This window comes from Rattus norvegicus, chromosome 9, assembly GCF_021556685.1.
Source record: "Rattus norvegicus strain SHRSP/BbbUtx chromosome 9, alternate assembly SHRSP_T2T, whole genome shotgun sequence".
Taxonomy (NCBI): Eukaryota; Metazoa; Chordata; class Mammalia; order Rodentia; family Muridae; genus Rattus; species Rattus norvegicus.
Window position 1 is genome coordinate 70,091,301 of NC_141542.1, and position 16,476 is coordinate 70,107,776.

Below are 16,476 nucleotides of genomic sequence, written 5' to 3' on the forward strand. Positions count from 1 at the left end.
TAAGAACTCCTGAAAGGCAAAGTCTGTCTTGCACAGGGTCTGCCGAGTCTGCCTGTGGCCTTTCCACCATAGTGCTTGTTGCTGACTTGAGCAACTGGCCTTAGTTCGTGTAAGGATCTGGGTAGATTTTCTCTTACTAACTGTGTTCTGTTAAGCAAGGCAAGTAATATCTTTTCCTTCTCTGACTAAAAGTGTTTTTGGCCATTTTTTTTTTTGTATTTTTTTTTAATAAGAGTACATGTAAAACATGGTGACAGGTTTTTTTTTTAATAGCTTTAACATTTAATCATACCGGTCTCTTGGTTTTGATCTGGCCTGAGAGTCTATACGAGCACTGTGGAAAGCTGACTGGAAGGTGTTGTGGGAATAGAGGAGCCGTCTTTATAACTGCTGGATTTTAAACTATTTCAAGATAAATTAAAAAAAAAATCATCTGTGCAAACTTTCTAATTTTTTTTTTTATTTTTTTGGTTTTTGATTCAGAGTTGAAGTCTATATTCTTTGGAAAGTCATTTAAATGTAAGCATTGGTTGAATGACAACACCATGGCTAGTATAAAAGTCACTGTTCTCATGAAGTGAAAAATACTCGTGTGACCAGCACGCAGGTAAAGAGATAACTTAATAATGATCCAGGGTTAGGGCATAGCCAAGTGTGACCACAGCTGTACTGTACAGTTTGGATAGTAAGTACACAAGGACATTAATGGACTTCATTTTTTTTTTTTCCTTTTCATCCAAAGCAAAAAATTGGGTTTTGGAATATTTTAATTGCACAATAATGAAATTGCCTCATTATAAATTAACCTTAATTAGAAATTATGCAAGGATGGAATATTTAAACGTTGGATTGTGATGCCGTATGCCAAATCAACACTGAAGCATGAACATAAATTTATGGTGACAGCTGCTAGGTAATTTATTGTCAGAGCGCATCCTTGCATTTCGGGTCCAGTAGGATTGTATATGTCTGTGCAGTAGGCTTGTGAACTGTCTGTGCAGTAGGATTGTATATGTCTGTGCAGTAGGATTGTATATGTCTGTGCAGTAGGCTTGTGTACTGTCTGTGCAGTAGGCTTGTGTACTGTCTGTGCAGTAGGATTGTATATGTCTGTGCAGTAGGCTTGTGTACTGTCTGTGCAGTAGGATTGTATATGTCTGTGCAGTAGGCTTGTGTACTGTCTGTGCAGTAGGATTGTATATGTCTGTGCAGTAGGCTTGTGTACTGTCTGTGCAGTAGGCTTGTGTACTGTCTGTGCAGTAGGATTGTATATGTCTGTGCAGTAGGATTGTATATGTCTGTGCAGTAGGCTTGTGTACTGTCTGTGCAGTAGGATTGTATATGTCTGCAGAGCTAGCAGAAGTCAATTATAAAATTAATACTCTCAACATTTAAAGTCTGAGGAACTCTAAAACAGAGACAGAGACATAATGGAATATTTTTTAAGGTACAGCCAAGTCCTCTGAAGGTGGACTTATATATTTAAGGTGGAGTAGTATATGACCTTGTCTGATATTTCCTACATTCTTTTTTCTACCCTACAGATACTCTTTGTAGTTAAAAGATTCTCAACTTCCATGGAATGCTTAGGAAGTTCCATAAACTATAGGTTCAGCTGGCTTTCCCAGCCTCCATGTTGAGGCTGGTGACGGTTGTGTTTTCCAGGTTGAAAGGAAGAGAAGTTGATGAGTACAGCATCCACTTCCCCGGCTGTGAGAGTGAATTTCTGAACCTGGTGTTTTCTTTTTTCTCTCTTCCCATTGTCTGAGCAAGCATCCATCCATGGAGGGCTGATGTTTCTGAATAACCAGAGCAGAGAAGCCCTACACCTGAAACAGTCATAGACTGTTGTGACAGAAAAGAACTTGCCGATTCCTTCTGGGCAAGGATCTCTGCAGAGCCTCTGAGCCTGTTCAGATGACGCTGCACACACATCTGCAACCTTAGCACTGAAGTGGCTCCTGGGTCACTTATCTTCTTATACCTGTTAATCTCTCTTGAATGTGGTAACTTAGAGGCGCAGGACTGGAGTCTTTGCAGTATATTGGATTCTTTACACAATTATAAAGAATAGTGATAGATGTGCCAACATAAATCTTATGTATACTCTGCATAGGCACCATTCATTTGGTCTTTTCTAATATACACTTATTAACACTGGTTCCCATTCAGTGAACAGAGAGAAAATGAATCAGCTGAATGGATAAACTCAGACCATCACCTTATACTAGTATCTCAGTTGGAACCATGAGGCACCCGTAGGGAGTGTTATGGACAGAGAGGAATGGGAATCTTCTGCTAAATAATGATTGCTAAACATCCATAGCCTTTTATTTTCGTTAATGTACAAGTAAAATTAATTTGATTCTTATCCAGACCAAACAATTTATCTCTGAATTATTCTCTTGAACATTTCAGTACTTATAAAATAAAGACAAAACCCATATGGTTATAAAAGTAATTAGTGTCCTCATTGGGTTCCATAGGTTACTGTTTCCTCAGAAATCTTTCTCATTTGAACATTAAAATGTCTAGGAGGGGGAAAGCTATATTAAATAAATAGCAGGATTTGTTTTGACTTTGCTAGCAGAGGATACACAGGCCAGGGAGCCTGTTGTTTTGATTAGCATGCCCCCACCACAAAACACCTCTGCTGCTCATCCTGCTGTGTTTGAGAATCTGAAATTCTATCCCTCCTTTTCATGGAATATTTAAATTTAATCCTAAAGCCTATGGCATTTTCTTTAATCCAGGTTTGGTTATTACTGCCTAGATGTAATCAGATATCCAGAGTTGTTGACATCCTGATCTTGCTAATTTTCAGTGAGTCCTTATATTACTTTCCTAAAGCTTCTGTAACAGAATGCCTCAAATTCACAACGTAACCAACAGTGCTTTATTGCCCTACATCCCTGGAGGCTAAATAAGGTGGAAACCCAGGTGTCACACACAGGCTGTCAGGAAAGTTAAGGAGAACCCTCAGTTGCCTATTTGTCTTTTACTTCCGGTAGTTTGCAGGTCTTTGGTGTTCTGTGACTACTAGTCACATCACTAAATTAAACATTTTTTAATAGCGATCTTATCAATGAGACTACGAAATTGAAGTGTTTGGATTAAAAGTCAAATCTCATTGTAGCTTTGGAATTAGCAATTTGCATTTAATTCTCAACTCCTACTCATCACAGATAGTTCAACCTGATATATTAGGACAATTATAACCATTGATTGACTACAGTAGAAGTGTTCGAGAATTTACTGGTATAAATCATTAGGCCTCAAATTTTAACTAGTTTGTATCAGACTCAGAAGGAAAACTAGACTAAAACATTGTTTACCCATAACCAAGATGTTGATGTACCAGGTCTGAGTAGGGTGTGATAACTTCTAACCCCAAGATGATCTCGATGTGACTGCTGAAGCTAGCTCACAACTACCCCTTTGTTAAACCACTGGGTCAGGCTCTGTATTACGCAGGAAAACAGTGAACATGTGTCCTGTCGTCCTACATTAGTGGATGTTAACAGTGTTGTCATAGTGCTTCAGAGCATCTCCTCTCATTTCTTTTTGAAAGATAAAATCTTAGGAACTGTTGAATGCGAGTGCTCCTTCCACTGATGGTTTCCTTCTTTCCTTCCTTGAAAGGGAGCTGCTCTGCTCCAGAGTGGAATCTTCTCTGCTCTGTCTAGCTACACACGTTCATCTTAAAAAGGAAAGTTTTGTTTTGTTCTGCGTTTCAGGCATTTTCTTTTTCTTTTACTTTTTGAGATAGGGTTTCTCTATGAAGTGCTGGTTCTTCTGGAACTAGCTCTGCAGACTAGGCAAGGCCTCAGAATCATAAAGCATCTGCCTCCTGGGTGCTTGGAATAAAAGAAATGGCCACCACCACCCAGCATGTATTTTAGCATGTCTTAAACCACCTATACATGACATACAGCATGAATTTTCTGCTCCCATCTGCTCATGATAGTCATCTCCTAGAGCATGGTTTGCTTTTTGAAAGATGCTAATAAGTTTTATCAACTCTTTGAGAATCTCATCCAATGCATTTTGATTTTATACACCCCCTTCTCCACTTCCTCTCAGAATCACCCAACCTCTACACTCACGACTTGCTTGCTTATTTCTTTGTTTGGAACAGAAATCCTTACATTTTTTTTTTCTTTTATTGGATTTTTCTAATTTGCATTTTAATTTTATCCTCTTTCCCAGTTTCCCTTCCCAAAACCCTCTATCCCATCTCCCCTCCCCCTGCTTCTATGAGGGTGGTCCCCGACCCACCCACTGCCTCCCGCCTCCCCACCCTGGTCTTCCCCTACACTAGGGCATTGAGCCTTCACTAGACCAAGGGCTTCTCCTCCCATTGATGTCCAATAAGGCCATCCTCTGCTACATATGCGGCTGGAGCCATGGGTTCCTCCATGTGTACTCTTGGGATGCTGGTTTAGTCCCTGGGAGTTCTAGGGGTTCTGGTTGGTTGATGTTGTTCTTCCTATGGGGTTACAAACCCCTTCAGCTCCTTTCTCTAACTCCTCCATTGGGAACCCCATTCTCAGTTGATGGTTGGCTGTAAGCATCCATCTCTGTATTTGTCAGGCTCTGGCAGATCCTCTCAGGAGACATCCATATCAGGTTCCTGTCAGCAAGCACTTCTTGGCATCAGCAATATTGTCTGGGTTCGGTGACTGTAAATGGGCTGGATCCCCAGGTAGGGCAGTCTCTGGATGGCCTTTCTTTCAGTCTCTGTTCCACACTTTGTCTCCATATTTCCTCCTGTGAGTATTTTGTTCCCCCTTTTAAGAAGGACTACAACATCCATACTTTAGTCTTCCTTCTTCTTGAGCTTCATGTGATCTGTGAATTGTATCAGGTATTCCAAGCTTTTGAACTAATATTCACTTATCAGTGAGTATATACCATGTGTGTTCTTTTGTGACTGGGTTACCTCACTCAGGATGATATTTTCTAGTTCCATCCATTTGCCTATAAATTTCATGAAGTTGTTTTTAATAGCTTAGTAGCACATTTTCTGTATCCATTCCTCTGTTGAAGGACATTTGGGTTCTTTCCAGCTTTTGGCTATTATAAATAAGGCTGCTCTGAACGTAGTGGAGCATGTGTCCTTGTTATATGTTGGAGCATCTTTTGGGTATATGCTCAGGAGTTGTGTAGCTGGGTCCTCAAGTAGTACTATGTCCAGTTTGCTGAGGAGCCACCAGACTGATTTCCAGAATGGTTGTACCAGCTTGCAATCCCACCAACAGTGGGGGAGTGTTCCTCTTTCTCCACATCCTTGCCAGCATCTCTTGTCACCTGAGTTTTTTATCTTAGCCATTCTGACTGGTTTGAGGTGGAATCTCAGGGTTGTTTTTATTTGCATTTCTGTGATGACTAAGGATGTTGAACATTTCTTTAGATGCTTCATGGTCATTCAATGTTCCTCAGTTAAGAATTCTTTGTTTAGCTCTGTACCCAATTTTTTAATAGGGTTACTTGGTTTTCTGGAGTCTAACTTCTTGAGTTCTTTGTATATATTGGATATTAACCCTCTACCAGATGTAGGATTGGTAAAGAACTTTTCCTAATCTGTTGGTTGCCATTTTGTTCCATTGACAGTGTCCTTTGCCTTACAGAGGCTTTGCAATTTCATGAGGTCCCATTGATCTTAGAGCATAGTCATTGGTGTTCTGTTCAGGAACTTTTCCTCCGTGCCCATGTTTTCCAGACTCTTTCCAACTTTGTCGTCTATTAGTTTCAGTGTATCTGGCTTTATGAATAGCTCCTTGATCCACTTGGACTTGAGAAATATCCTTAATTTTAATGAAGTCAGTGACACCAATTTTCTCTTTTTAGTGACTTCTGTCTCCTATCTTGAAGTTTTTAGTTTGTCAAGTAATTTTTGTAGATCTGCACTTTCTAGTTACAGTGGTCAGTAGTCACATGGGACTGTTGGGCCCTTGAAATATGCTCGGTCTGAATTAAGATGGGCTATACGTCATATTGGGGTAAAATACATGGTATCAATTAGGATATAAAATGAGTTCGCTAGAGTGTAATATGAAATTACTTTCACATGTATGCCTAGAAAAGGTTAAAATAGCAGAGTTGGCTCACATTGCATGTCTAGATTCTAGAAGCGTGCTTTTCAGTAGAACTTCCTATCGTGATGATTGTGCTCCACGTCTGTGCTGCCGAGCCTGGGACCCTTAGCTACGTGTGGCGGGACAGCATTTTCAATGGCTGTGATAACCGAGAAACTGACTTCTAAATTCAAATTCAACTCAGATTTGAGTACCACATTCTCCTAACTGACTTTTTTGGACCCCCTCCTGTTTAAGCTTTTCTTGTCTAAAATTTAGCCTCCTGTGTTTATCTGTAGTTGATTCTGTCTGTGGTGTTAGATAGAGGTCAACCAGGGTATTTCTTCCTTTTATGTGCAAGTTGAGCCACTACCTTTTGTTCCTTTGGTATATACCCTTTTTCTTTTTACATTTTTAATTTTTAAACTCTTGTCCGCCCCCATTCCCACACCCACACAGGCTTGTTATGGCTATTCTTGCCTCTGACTGTTTTCACATAAATATTAAATATAGCTCATTGCTTCTTACACAGAAACTTCCAGGATTTTGATTGAGATTGTATTGGATCCATAGTTCACCTATTCATAAGCCTAGCATAGCCATGTATTTACTTAATTTTGTCCAATAATGTGTGACATTTTTCTATAGGCCTTATATAAGTTTTATTAGATTTATGCCTAGATATTTTTGCTATTAATAATGTTATTAGTTACTAGTTTCTTGTTCTAGTTCTTCTGGTTATAGAAATATATTTGATTTTTAGTTACTCTTACATTGAGCAACTATAGAAAATTAAGTTACTCTTGGATTTTTATTGTATCCAATTCTAAGCATTTGTGAATACTGAGAAAATTTTCCTGATTTTTGAAACAATTTTTCTCATTTTTAAAAGATTACTTGTGGGTATCTGTGGATATCTATGTGTGAGTTAAGTTATCCATGGAGGCCGGAAGAAGATATTAGATTCCCCTGGAGCTGAAGTTACCGCTGGTTGGAAGCTGTGTGATTCTGCAGCCGGTAACTGACTTGGGTCCTCTACAGGAGTAGTCTGTGTACACTCTAACTGTTGAGCCATCTTTCTAAACCCCATTTCAGTCATCTAATTTCTTCCCGTATTATTGCCCTAAGCAGGACCTCAGTGTGCAAGAACCAGCAAACCTTGTTTTTTAAAGGACCAAATAGAAAATAAGACAACAATAAAAATGTGCATGGAGACTTTGGTATTTCAAAAGTAGTCAAAGTAGTCCCGTGTTTTGATAAGCTTGTATTAATTAAAAGGCCTGTACACTAATACAATTAAATTAAGGGGCTACTTTTCATAGAGGGTATTGATCAAAGAATGACTATAGTCATGAAGGAAATGGGATGAAATAGTTGGTTAATGGATTGGCAATTGCAAAATAAATTTTATTATCTTGAATATGTCGGTATAACGTGATCACCTGTCTTTTAAACCCTTTAGGAAAAGTAGAGATGAAGGTGCATATACACACAAAATTCTGCCTCATCTGTTTGCTGACGTTTATTTTCCATCATTGCAACCACTGCCATGAAGACCATGACCATGGCCCCGAGGAGCTTCACAGGCACCACCGTGGAATGACAGAGTCAGAGTCAAGCACATTTTCAGTGCAGGATGCTGAAAATGAAAAAAAGTACTATATTGAAAAACTGTTTGACCGTTACGGTGAAAATGGAAGATTATCCTTTTTCGGTCTGGAGAAACTTTTAACAAACTTGGGCCTTGGAGAGATCAAAGTCGTTGAGATTAATCATGAGGACCTTGGCCATGATCATGTTTCTCACTTAGACATTCTGGCCGTTCAAGAGGGAAAGCATTTCCACTCCCATAACCACCAGCATTTTCACAATCATTTAAATGCAGAAAACCACACTGCGACCAGTATAACATCAAAAAGAAACCACAAGTGTGATCCAGAGAGAGAGGCAGCTGAAGTGCCCATCAAACCCGATGATAAACACCCGCACGACCGCAATCACCGCTTCCATCATCGCCATCGTTTGCATCATCACCTGGACCATAACACCACTCGGCGGGTTCACAATGACTCCATCGCTCACAGCGAGCATGGGGAGCCGGGTCACGGCCCTTCAACAGAGACCAATAAAACACAAGAACAATCTGAAGTGAAGTCAGGGAAGGTCAGGAGGAAGGAAAAAGGGAAGAGGAAAAAGGAAAACTCTGAGGTTAACACACCAGGTTTCCTCCCCACCCATGGTCACGGTGAACAATATGAGCATAATCGGGTTCACAAACTTGACCGTGTACATAGCCCGGGCCATCCTCATGCACATCTTCCCGAGCACAGTGGCCATGAACTTGGCCATGGACACCAAGAATTTGATCCTGATAATGAAGGTGAACTTCGACATACTCGAAAGCGAGAAGCACCACATGTTAAAAAAAGTGCAATTTATTCCACTCCTAGCCACAAAGACCACAATGAAGATGACCGCCAACATGAAGTAGGTCTAAAATGTGGTGTGCAGTGGTGTCTGTGGGGGTTACTCGGTAGTTCTTAGGTAGGCGTGGAGCACTTTAGGTAAGGATAAGGTAAACCGTAGAGGGGTCGCATCACAACTCAGACGTGTGGATACTTGAGCAGCATCAGGTAACAATTAAGGAATAAAAATCAAGGTTGGAAATTTTTAATCAGGGGTTTATTTATTCTCAAATTTGGGTTCCTCAAGCCTATTCTAAATATTTAAGTGTCATTTGATAGTGGATCCTTTAATTCATTTTACTGTGCTGTTTTATGAATTCTGACTCTCCAGTAACAGTTTCACTGTTAATATGATAGCTGGCTTCTAAATATCAGAAAATTGAAACATGTTTGTTCTTGTTCAGCATGATCTTTTCAGAGATAACTAACTTCTCTCGCATAATAACTTATTAAAGGAAGTTAATACTTCCCAGTCATTGTTTTTGCTTCTGAGTTTTTGTAAATACATTGCGCTTCTCCTCTATTACTTTTCGATAAGACCTATCATGATATCAGTCTTTACTGAGGCCCTTCATGGACCTGCAAAAAGATTTGATTGGAAATCCCAGGACTACTGGAGTGCGCTTGATTTTCTTCTAAGTCTTCATATTTTTGGAAGCTTTTTTACCTTCACTTATGTCCTCCATTTTTTAAAAGTGTATTTCCTTTTTGTTATATGTATACCAATACTATTTTTTTATTCTGATTTCTTAACAATCTCATTAAAATTAAAAATGTTTGCTTTCTGTATGTTTCTATGGATAGTAAGCAGCACCATCCAACATGGGAAGTAGACATGTCTTGTCTATGTTACTGCTTTGTGGTTAAGTGTGCATCTTAGTAAATTCAGACCATTTCTTCATTTCTTCTCTGGCGAAGTCATCAGATACTTGTTTCTAGCAGTTATACACAGTGGTTTTAACAGTAAAATATATTAAACCCTTTGTGAGATATTTAAAGTGCACTTTTTATTTCGTAGATAAGATTGTAGCGCCTTCCCTAGATGGAAGTGTACACACATTTACTGTGTGCATCAGACCCCCAGGGTCTGCGCGCTCAGTCCATGCTCTCGTCCTCACGGCTCTGAGGCCATGACCCCCAGGAGACTTTGAGAATGTTTTCAGCTTTGACTAGGGTGGCATCTCACCGTGACCAAGACCTGAGAGTAGGTCTTAATTTTGTTACAGCTATTTTGAGCTATTGATAAAATGAGATCCTATGTCAATAAAGATCTGGGTAAGCACAGTTCTGTATCTTAATATAAGACATTAGTGTTTACTTCATGGTAGATCCAAACTTAGGTAATTTCTTTCTGTTTTGTCTTTAAAATATCAGCTAATAATTTTTTTTTCTTTTCCTCTTTTTGTGCCAGGATTAAACCTAAGACCTGGCAGTGAGGACAGCCCCAGTTCATGCTCTCTCTCCTCTTGGTTTTCCTCAGCTCACATTGGGCTAGAATTTACTGATACTCTTGTTTCGTTGTTTGGAGAGAAAGAGAGAGAGAGAGAGAGAGAGAGAGAGAAAGAGAGTGTGTGTGTGTGTGTGTGTGTGTGTGTGTGTGTGTGTGTGTGTGTTTAATGGATTGTTGCTACTATTTTGCTGTTTTGATGATCAAACCCACTGAGTTAAAATGTGCCCCAGTGTTAAATATAACATTCTTCTGGAATGCTTTGGCGGGAAAAAAATATCTGTGCTAATGGAATGTGAGTCACTAATACTGCAGTTTGGTAGGGGAGAGCCCTTCCGATGTTATAAGAATCTTGGAAACATGATTGAGACATCTTTCATGTGTTGGAATAGAAAAAAAATCTCTAGAAATTCTTAAGTAATCTAGTAGAATGTCTTCCTATTTTAATTTTTTGCATAAATTCCTATAGAGAGCATGATTCTTACGTATTTGTATTACAGTAATTTTCAAGTGATATTTAGAATATTTTAATTGTATAATAACCTTTTCTGCATAATCTTAAAAACCTGCTTGTAGTTGATTTGTTTTCTCCATTTCCTCACAGTGTTTGAACGTCACTCAGTTGTTAAAGCACTTTGGCCTGGGTCCCAGCTCCCCCATCTCGCCTGATCTATTCACATACCTTTGCCCGGCCTTGCTGTACCAGATCGACAGCAGACTTTGTATTGAACATTTTGACAAACTTTTAGTTGAAGATTTAAATAAGGATAAAGCTCTGGTTCCTGAAGATAAGGCAAACATAGGGGCATCAGGTAAGAAGATTTTTTTCCTCCTTAAGATAGTACTCACACTGTCTCAAGTTATACATTAAAATGAAATGCTAAGTTGTCGGCTTTATTTCAGTGTCAGATTTTCATATTCTAATCAATGTAAGCTTAATGGAGGAAGGTAAGAGGCTTGTTAGTATTTTTATTTTATTTCTTCTGACCCTATAGAGGACTGCTTTGTTGAGAATAGAGAAAAGGATTAGAAAGGAAGTAGAAATCTTTTTTCTATAATGTAAATAATGGGATCTCTGATTAAAGTTATTTTACATTACGTTATTTAATCTTTAGCAGGCTCGAGCTTCATGAAAAGCAAAGTTGATTGAATTTTAAGAAGTAAAATGGGAAGCTAGAGGCCAACAGGCATGCCACATGGTTACTCTGCCTCGTCCAGTTGGGTGAAACCAATACTGTTTTCAGATTGTGCCTAGCCGGGGTTGGCTGCTCCTTCCCACTGCATCCAGCTGTGCAGACAGCGCCTCTGATATTCGCATGGCTTCCCTCATGACATCTTACAACTTCACCCTATGGAAATGTGTAGCTCTCTTGGATCTGGACCACTTCCATTTGTTGATAGAATCTAGAACTTTTTTGTTTCCCTCTGATTTTCTTCCTTCCCTCTTTGCTTTTCTAGAGTCAGGAGTCTAATGAGATATCTTCTAACTCCATGCGCTCTCTTATAAACTTGCTTGTAGTCGTCTTGTTTTTATGGCTCTTTGGTTGTTGAAAAGCCTCAATACCTTTGCGCCTATGCTCCTACCCCTTTCAGGACATCTCTGGCACTTAGGCTAGATGTATAGTCTAAAGTCTAAGTGAGTGCCTTCAGCATAGAAATTTGTGTTTAGTTGTGACGGTTTAACATTACATTAGTACTTTAGTTTATCTACATTACAAACACATTCCGGGCATCCTTCTAAATTCAATGAATGTGCTCCTCCCAGCAGTCCCATGGGGCAGGTAATATTATTCCTCTCAGCATCTCAGGCTGTAGGTAGTTGAGCCAGGCTTCAGCCTGTATAAGTAACACACTTTGGTATTTATATGTCAAATATTTTGTATGCCTTTTCCCCCGTTAAATTTCATAATTCTGAAAGAGAAATTCTGTGATTTTTTTTAATATTTATTTATGTATACATTGTTTGTCTTCAGACAAACCAGAAGAGGGCATCAAATCCTATTACAGATATTTGTAAGCCATCTTGTGGTTTCTGGGAATTGAACTCAGACCTCTGGAAGAGGAGTCAGTGGGCTTAACCGCTGAGCCATCTCTCCACCCCCTGTGATTCTTATTTTTAATTTTTTTGCGTGTTTTTTTTTCTCTTTATTTTTAGATAGAAATGGAGCCAGAGGAAAGTTAAGTAACTTGTCCACAATTTGTAGGCTTGATGAGTAACAGCTCACAAACATTAAGGCTTGCCTGATAAAACTTGTAGGCAGCTCATCCCTATACTGATCCCTTCTGAACTTAGCTGAAGCTTAGTTAACTCTTTGATGTTTGCTGTATCTTTACACTATGTAATAACTTTCCATTGCATCTGTGATACCTCTTATTTTCTCTCATGCAAACGGTACTGTGCCCTATGGTCTTGAGGTTACAACCTAGTTTTGCTTGGGGCTCAGGCTTTCAGCCTTTGCGTCTGAATCCCTCCGTGTTTCTCTTCTCAATGAGCTTAGCAGGAGCTGATGATGTTTTTCTTTCTGCTCTGTGGGCTGTGTTTCTTCAGACATTCATTTCAGGGGTTAGACTCTGTTCTAGCTTCCTTGTTCATCTGTAACCTAGCCAGGGTTCCTTGTTGATGCATGTGTCCCTAATAGTAGAGATTAGGAAGAATTTTAATAATTAGATCAATATGTTTTTCTTGGGCCTCAGTTACTTAAAGGTAGTGACTAAAGCTTTTGTCTCTACATATTTATAGTAAAGAGAGCTTTGGATTAGGAGCAAGCACTCATGTAGATTGATTGAATACATTGTTTAATATTAGCCTACATGCTTTCTGTTATATTCTAGGAAGATGCTTATTTAAAATTCATCCTTGAAGCTCATTAAATATATAATCGAACAATAAACTGTTGTAAAAATTGGAATTTCTGTAAGCCACTTACCCATGTGCAAAACCACAGTGGTATTACTGAAAGTTTAGGATAGTGAACAAAGTTCAGGTTGAAGTATCCAAGGTGCTCTGACCCTAGAAGATAGTAATGGGAGTTTATAAAATTACTATTTATTGATCTGAATAAAAATTGGATTCTACCATGGTGAAAGTTACTTAAAGAGTCTTATTTTATAGTAATAAAGTAGACACCTTTAAGAGTATCTGGTTCTCATTTGTGAGAATTGTATTTGGGATACAGATAGTTCTTACATCCTGAAATACTGTAAATAAAAGGAAATCTTTTCTTGACATGGTAAGTCAGTGTTCTCAGTACCTGCATTTCTATTACTGGTTAATTTTTTTCCTATGGGAAAATAACCCTAGACTAGATAAATTAATTATATTACATTACAGTTATGTATGTATTAAATTGAACATTTATACAAAGAAATTGCATGCATTCATTCACTCATTCTTGAGTTGAATTATGTTTCACTGTTACCCAGGCTTGCCTTGAACTTGGGATCAAGTGATGCTGCTGCTTCAGCCTCCTACGTAGCCGTGACCACACATTGTACTGCTGTTCCCCACTCTGATTTATTAACTCCTCAAGATAGGTACTTTCTTGTTTATCAGTTTTGTGAGGTTTAGAGAAGTGCTGTGTTCTTCTCTGCCAAGTTTGAAGTGCTGCTGTGTGAGCTGCAGATCCTCCATGTAGTGCTTATAGCCCTAGATCCTACTCTTCTGCTGCATGTGGTTCCTGCCCCTACTGAATTGGATCTTAATGTTTTATTAGAATGAGAATGAGAGCCAAGTGAGGAGGTGGGTACCGTAATATGTAATAGCATATCGACAGACTTGTAGACCTAAGAAGAAAGTTGTAAAATCATATTTGTCTAACTGTGGCTCTAAGTGTTGATTAGGTGTTGAGAAAATATACTCAAGAGTGGTCTTGAGAACTGGATATGGCTCACATGCCCTGCAGTCGAAGAACTAGAAGTCAGAGTCGGGTGGCTCTGAGTCCAAAGCCAGCCTAGTCTACGTAGTGAGACACTGTCTCTAAGAGTGGAAAGGAAAGGAAGCCCCTCATCCTGTCTTCACCCAGGTGGGAAGAACAGAGACAGTGAGTCCAAAATTGGATTTGAATATTCATTGTGAGAAAAAAATCTGTCCTCTTTCTTAACCTCACACATAATTATTCTTTGTAGATGAGAAACTGTCCTTCTCTCCCACACAAAAGGGGAGTCAGAGCTTAAACTTAATTGAGAACAAAATGTACTTTATCTGTATAGGGGAAAATGGAAAGTAACAAGTTTGTTTCTGCTGAAGTTAAAACCAACTGTGTTTTTATTTTGAAGGAGCCTAAAAAATATTCCAGTTCACTGTTTTCATGCCAGTAATGGATTAGGGCTTTTTAATTAGTGTTGTCTATGTTGTAATATCGCTATAATCTGTAGATTGAAATAAAGCTGTTGACAGGTATGTAGCAAGTAATACAGGAAGTTACAGCTTAGTCAATTTGAAAGCCTTAGAGGAAATTGTTTTGAAAACAAGTATGTTACAAATAGTGAGTATTGATTAGTTGTTTGCAGGTGGTTTTTAGCATTGTCAGAAATGCAGCTTGAATTAATTATGTCCTGATAGATGTTAATAATTGTTAGAGAGAATGCCCCGCTAGTAATTATTTTTAATGACTGCTGCACCATTAAGAAAGGTTAACTTGTTTTATATAAATCTCCCATAGTGAGTCAGCTACTACCTCATTAACTTTGTTCAAAGACCGCTGTAAACCAAATACCCCGAATAGTGTGCATGGTAGAAACCGTTTGTTTCACAAGATTGGCTCATTTAGTCATAGAGTTGACCCTAGCTTAATTACCAAGGGGGGCCGTGAATGGGCGGCTAAGCATTTTCTGCCAATTAAAATGCTGAAACAGTGTAGAAAACTGCCATCTTGCACATGCTTTGCACCAAGTTAATTAGAAAGTTTCCACAGATGAGTGCTTCTTTTTAAAAGAATGCATTTTCTCTTCTGGTAATGAGGAAAGGAGTTGGTGAATAACTAAGCTTGAAGACCTTTAGCGTTTCTAGCAACCTAATTTGCAGAATAAGTGAAGCTTGCTTCAGACACTTAGCTCTTTTTATTACATATGGTATCTTGAGTCGGAAAAAAAGAAAACATTTGCTAGTCGTACCTAACAGTTTGTTAGGTATGAGTTCCCTAAAAGATACCTTTCCAGCTGTGTTATACGTTGTTTTATACCAAATAAATTGTGATTAGAAAAGCATAATAATTTGATTAGAAATTGGAAAACTTTGCATTGCTTTTCTCCTCTGGTGTATTTAGAAAATTAGGAGTTTATGTAAACTAAAAATCAGTAAACAACCTGAAAAGGTATTTCTAAATACAGTATGTTCAAAACTAAATATAGGTCAAAAGACTTTTTTTCTTTCTCAAAAGAAGATTAAATTGCTGGAAAAATGTATGTTCAAATTTATAGTAGCAGAGAACTGAGATTTTTTTTTTTGAAAAATTAAAAGTAAAAAATTGAAAGAGGAAGTTTATCCTAGCACCACATGTGCAGGAGTGGTTGTGCTGGTTCTAAAATGAAACGGTTGTCATGGAGTACTTGTGAACGATAGAAGATGTCTGGGTGTTTCTGAGTGTTTGTTTGTTTGTTTTAATGTGTATGGATGTTTTGCCTGCATATACGTCTGAACCATGTGCTGCCCTTGTGCCCTCAGGGGCCAGAGAGGACCCTGAATCCCCTGGAACTGGAGTTGAGAATTACCATGTGGTCCTAGGGACTGAACCCAGCTCCTTTGCAAGAGCAGCAAGGGCTTAATTTACTTCTCAGGACTCGCAGAAATGGGATAATTCATGGTAGATAAATTACTAACCTTACTGCTCATGGCTAGTGGCCTTGATGAAGAAAGTGTAAGGGAATTGTGATAATTTTATGAAGTTCTATAATTCTGTCTTCATCTTTATCATAATTAGCTCTCATTTGCAAGATAGTCATTTAAATTAACTTAAAATTTCTTCTTTCAGGCATAATTAACTTAATTTTTTCTACCTATCATCGTTTATGTATGTAGCCCCCTTTAAAACAGTGATAAACAATAGAATATAAACCTTTGGCTAAGAAGGAATCTGGAGGTGCTGTGGTTTATGAAGGAAGCTGTCAGACTTAGAGGACTGCCTCAGACGTCCACTCACCATCCCTGCTGTGGCCAACCCTTCCGTCCCCTGGGACCTTGTGCCTCTGGGGCAAATCCCCAGCACTCATGTATAATTTTCATTTTTTAAAATAGCTAATTTTGTGTTACACAATTTTTAAAAGTTAATCCAATAAAAGGGGAAAATTTGTCTTCCCTTTTTTAGTGTTAAAATAAGATATAACAGTTTGATCTTAGTTATTATTAAGAGTACAGTACACTGGTATCGAATAGACTCATAGCAATACATCTACAACTACTCTACAACTCTTCATCTCACAGCACTGAAACTTTATTTCCATCAAGGTGTAATTTCTCATTCCTCCCACCATCCAGCCTCTAGAAATACTG

The 16,476-nt window shown here is 38.6% G+C and overlaps 1 protein-coding gene across 6 annotated transcripts in view; it reads left to right on the top strand.

The window, feature by feature from the left end:
- Nucleotides 1–16,476, top strand: part of Slc39a10 (solute carrier family 39 member 10) — a 123,365-nt gene that overhangs the window by 84,255 nt on the left and 22,634 nt on the right. For 5 of the 6 annotated variants that reach the window (XM_087566669.1, XM_087566672.1, XM_087566668.1 and 2 more), the window contains 2 exon segments: nt 7,540–8,564; nt 10,594–10,801. In XM_087566669.1, coding sequence (XP_087422795.1) covers nt 7,551–8,564; nt 10,594–10,801 — 1,222 coding nt within the window. In that variant the 5' untranslated portion in view covers nt 7,540–7,550. 6 annotated transcript variants of the gene reach the window in all.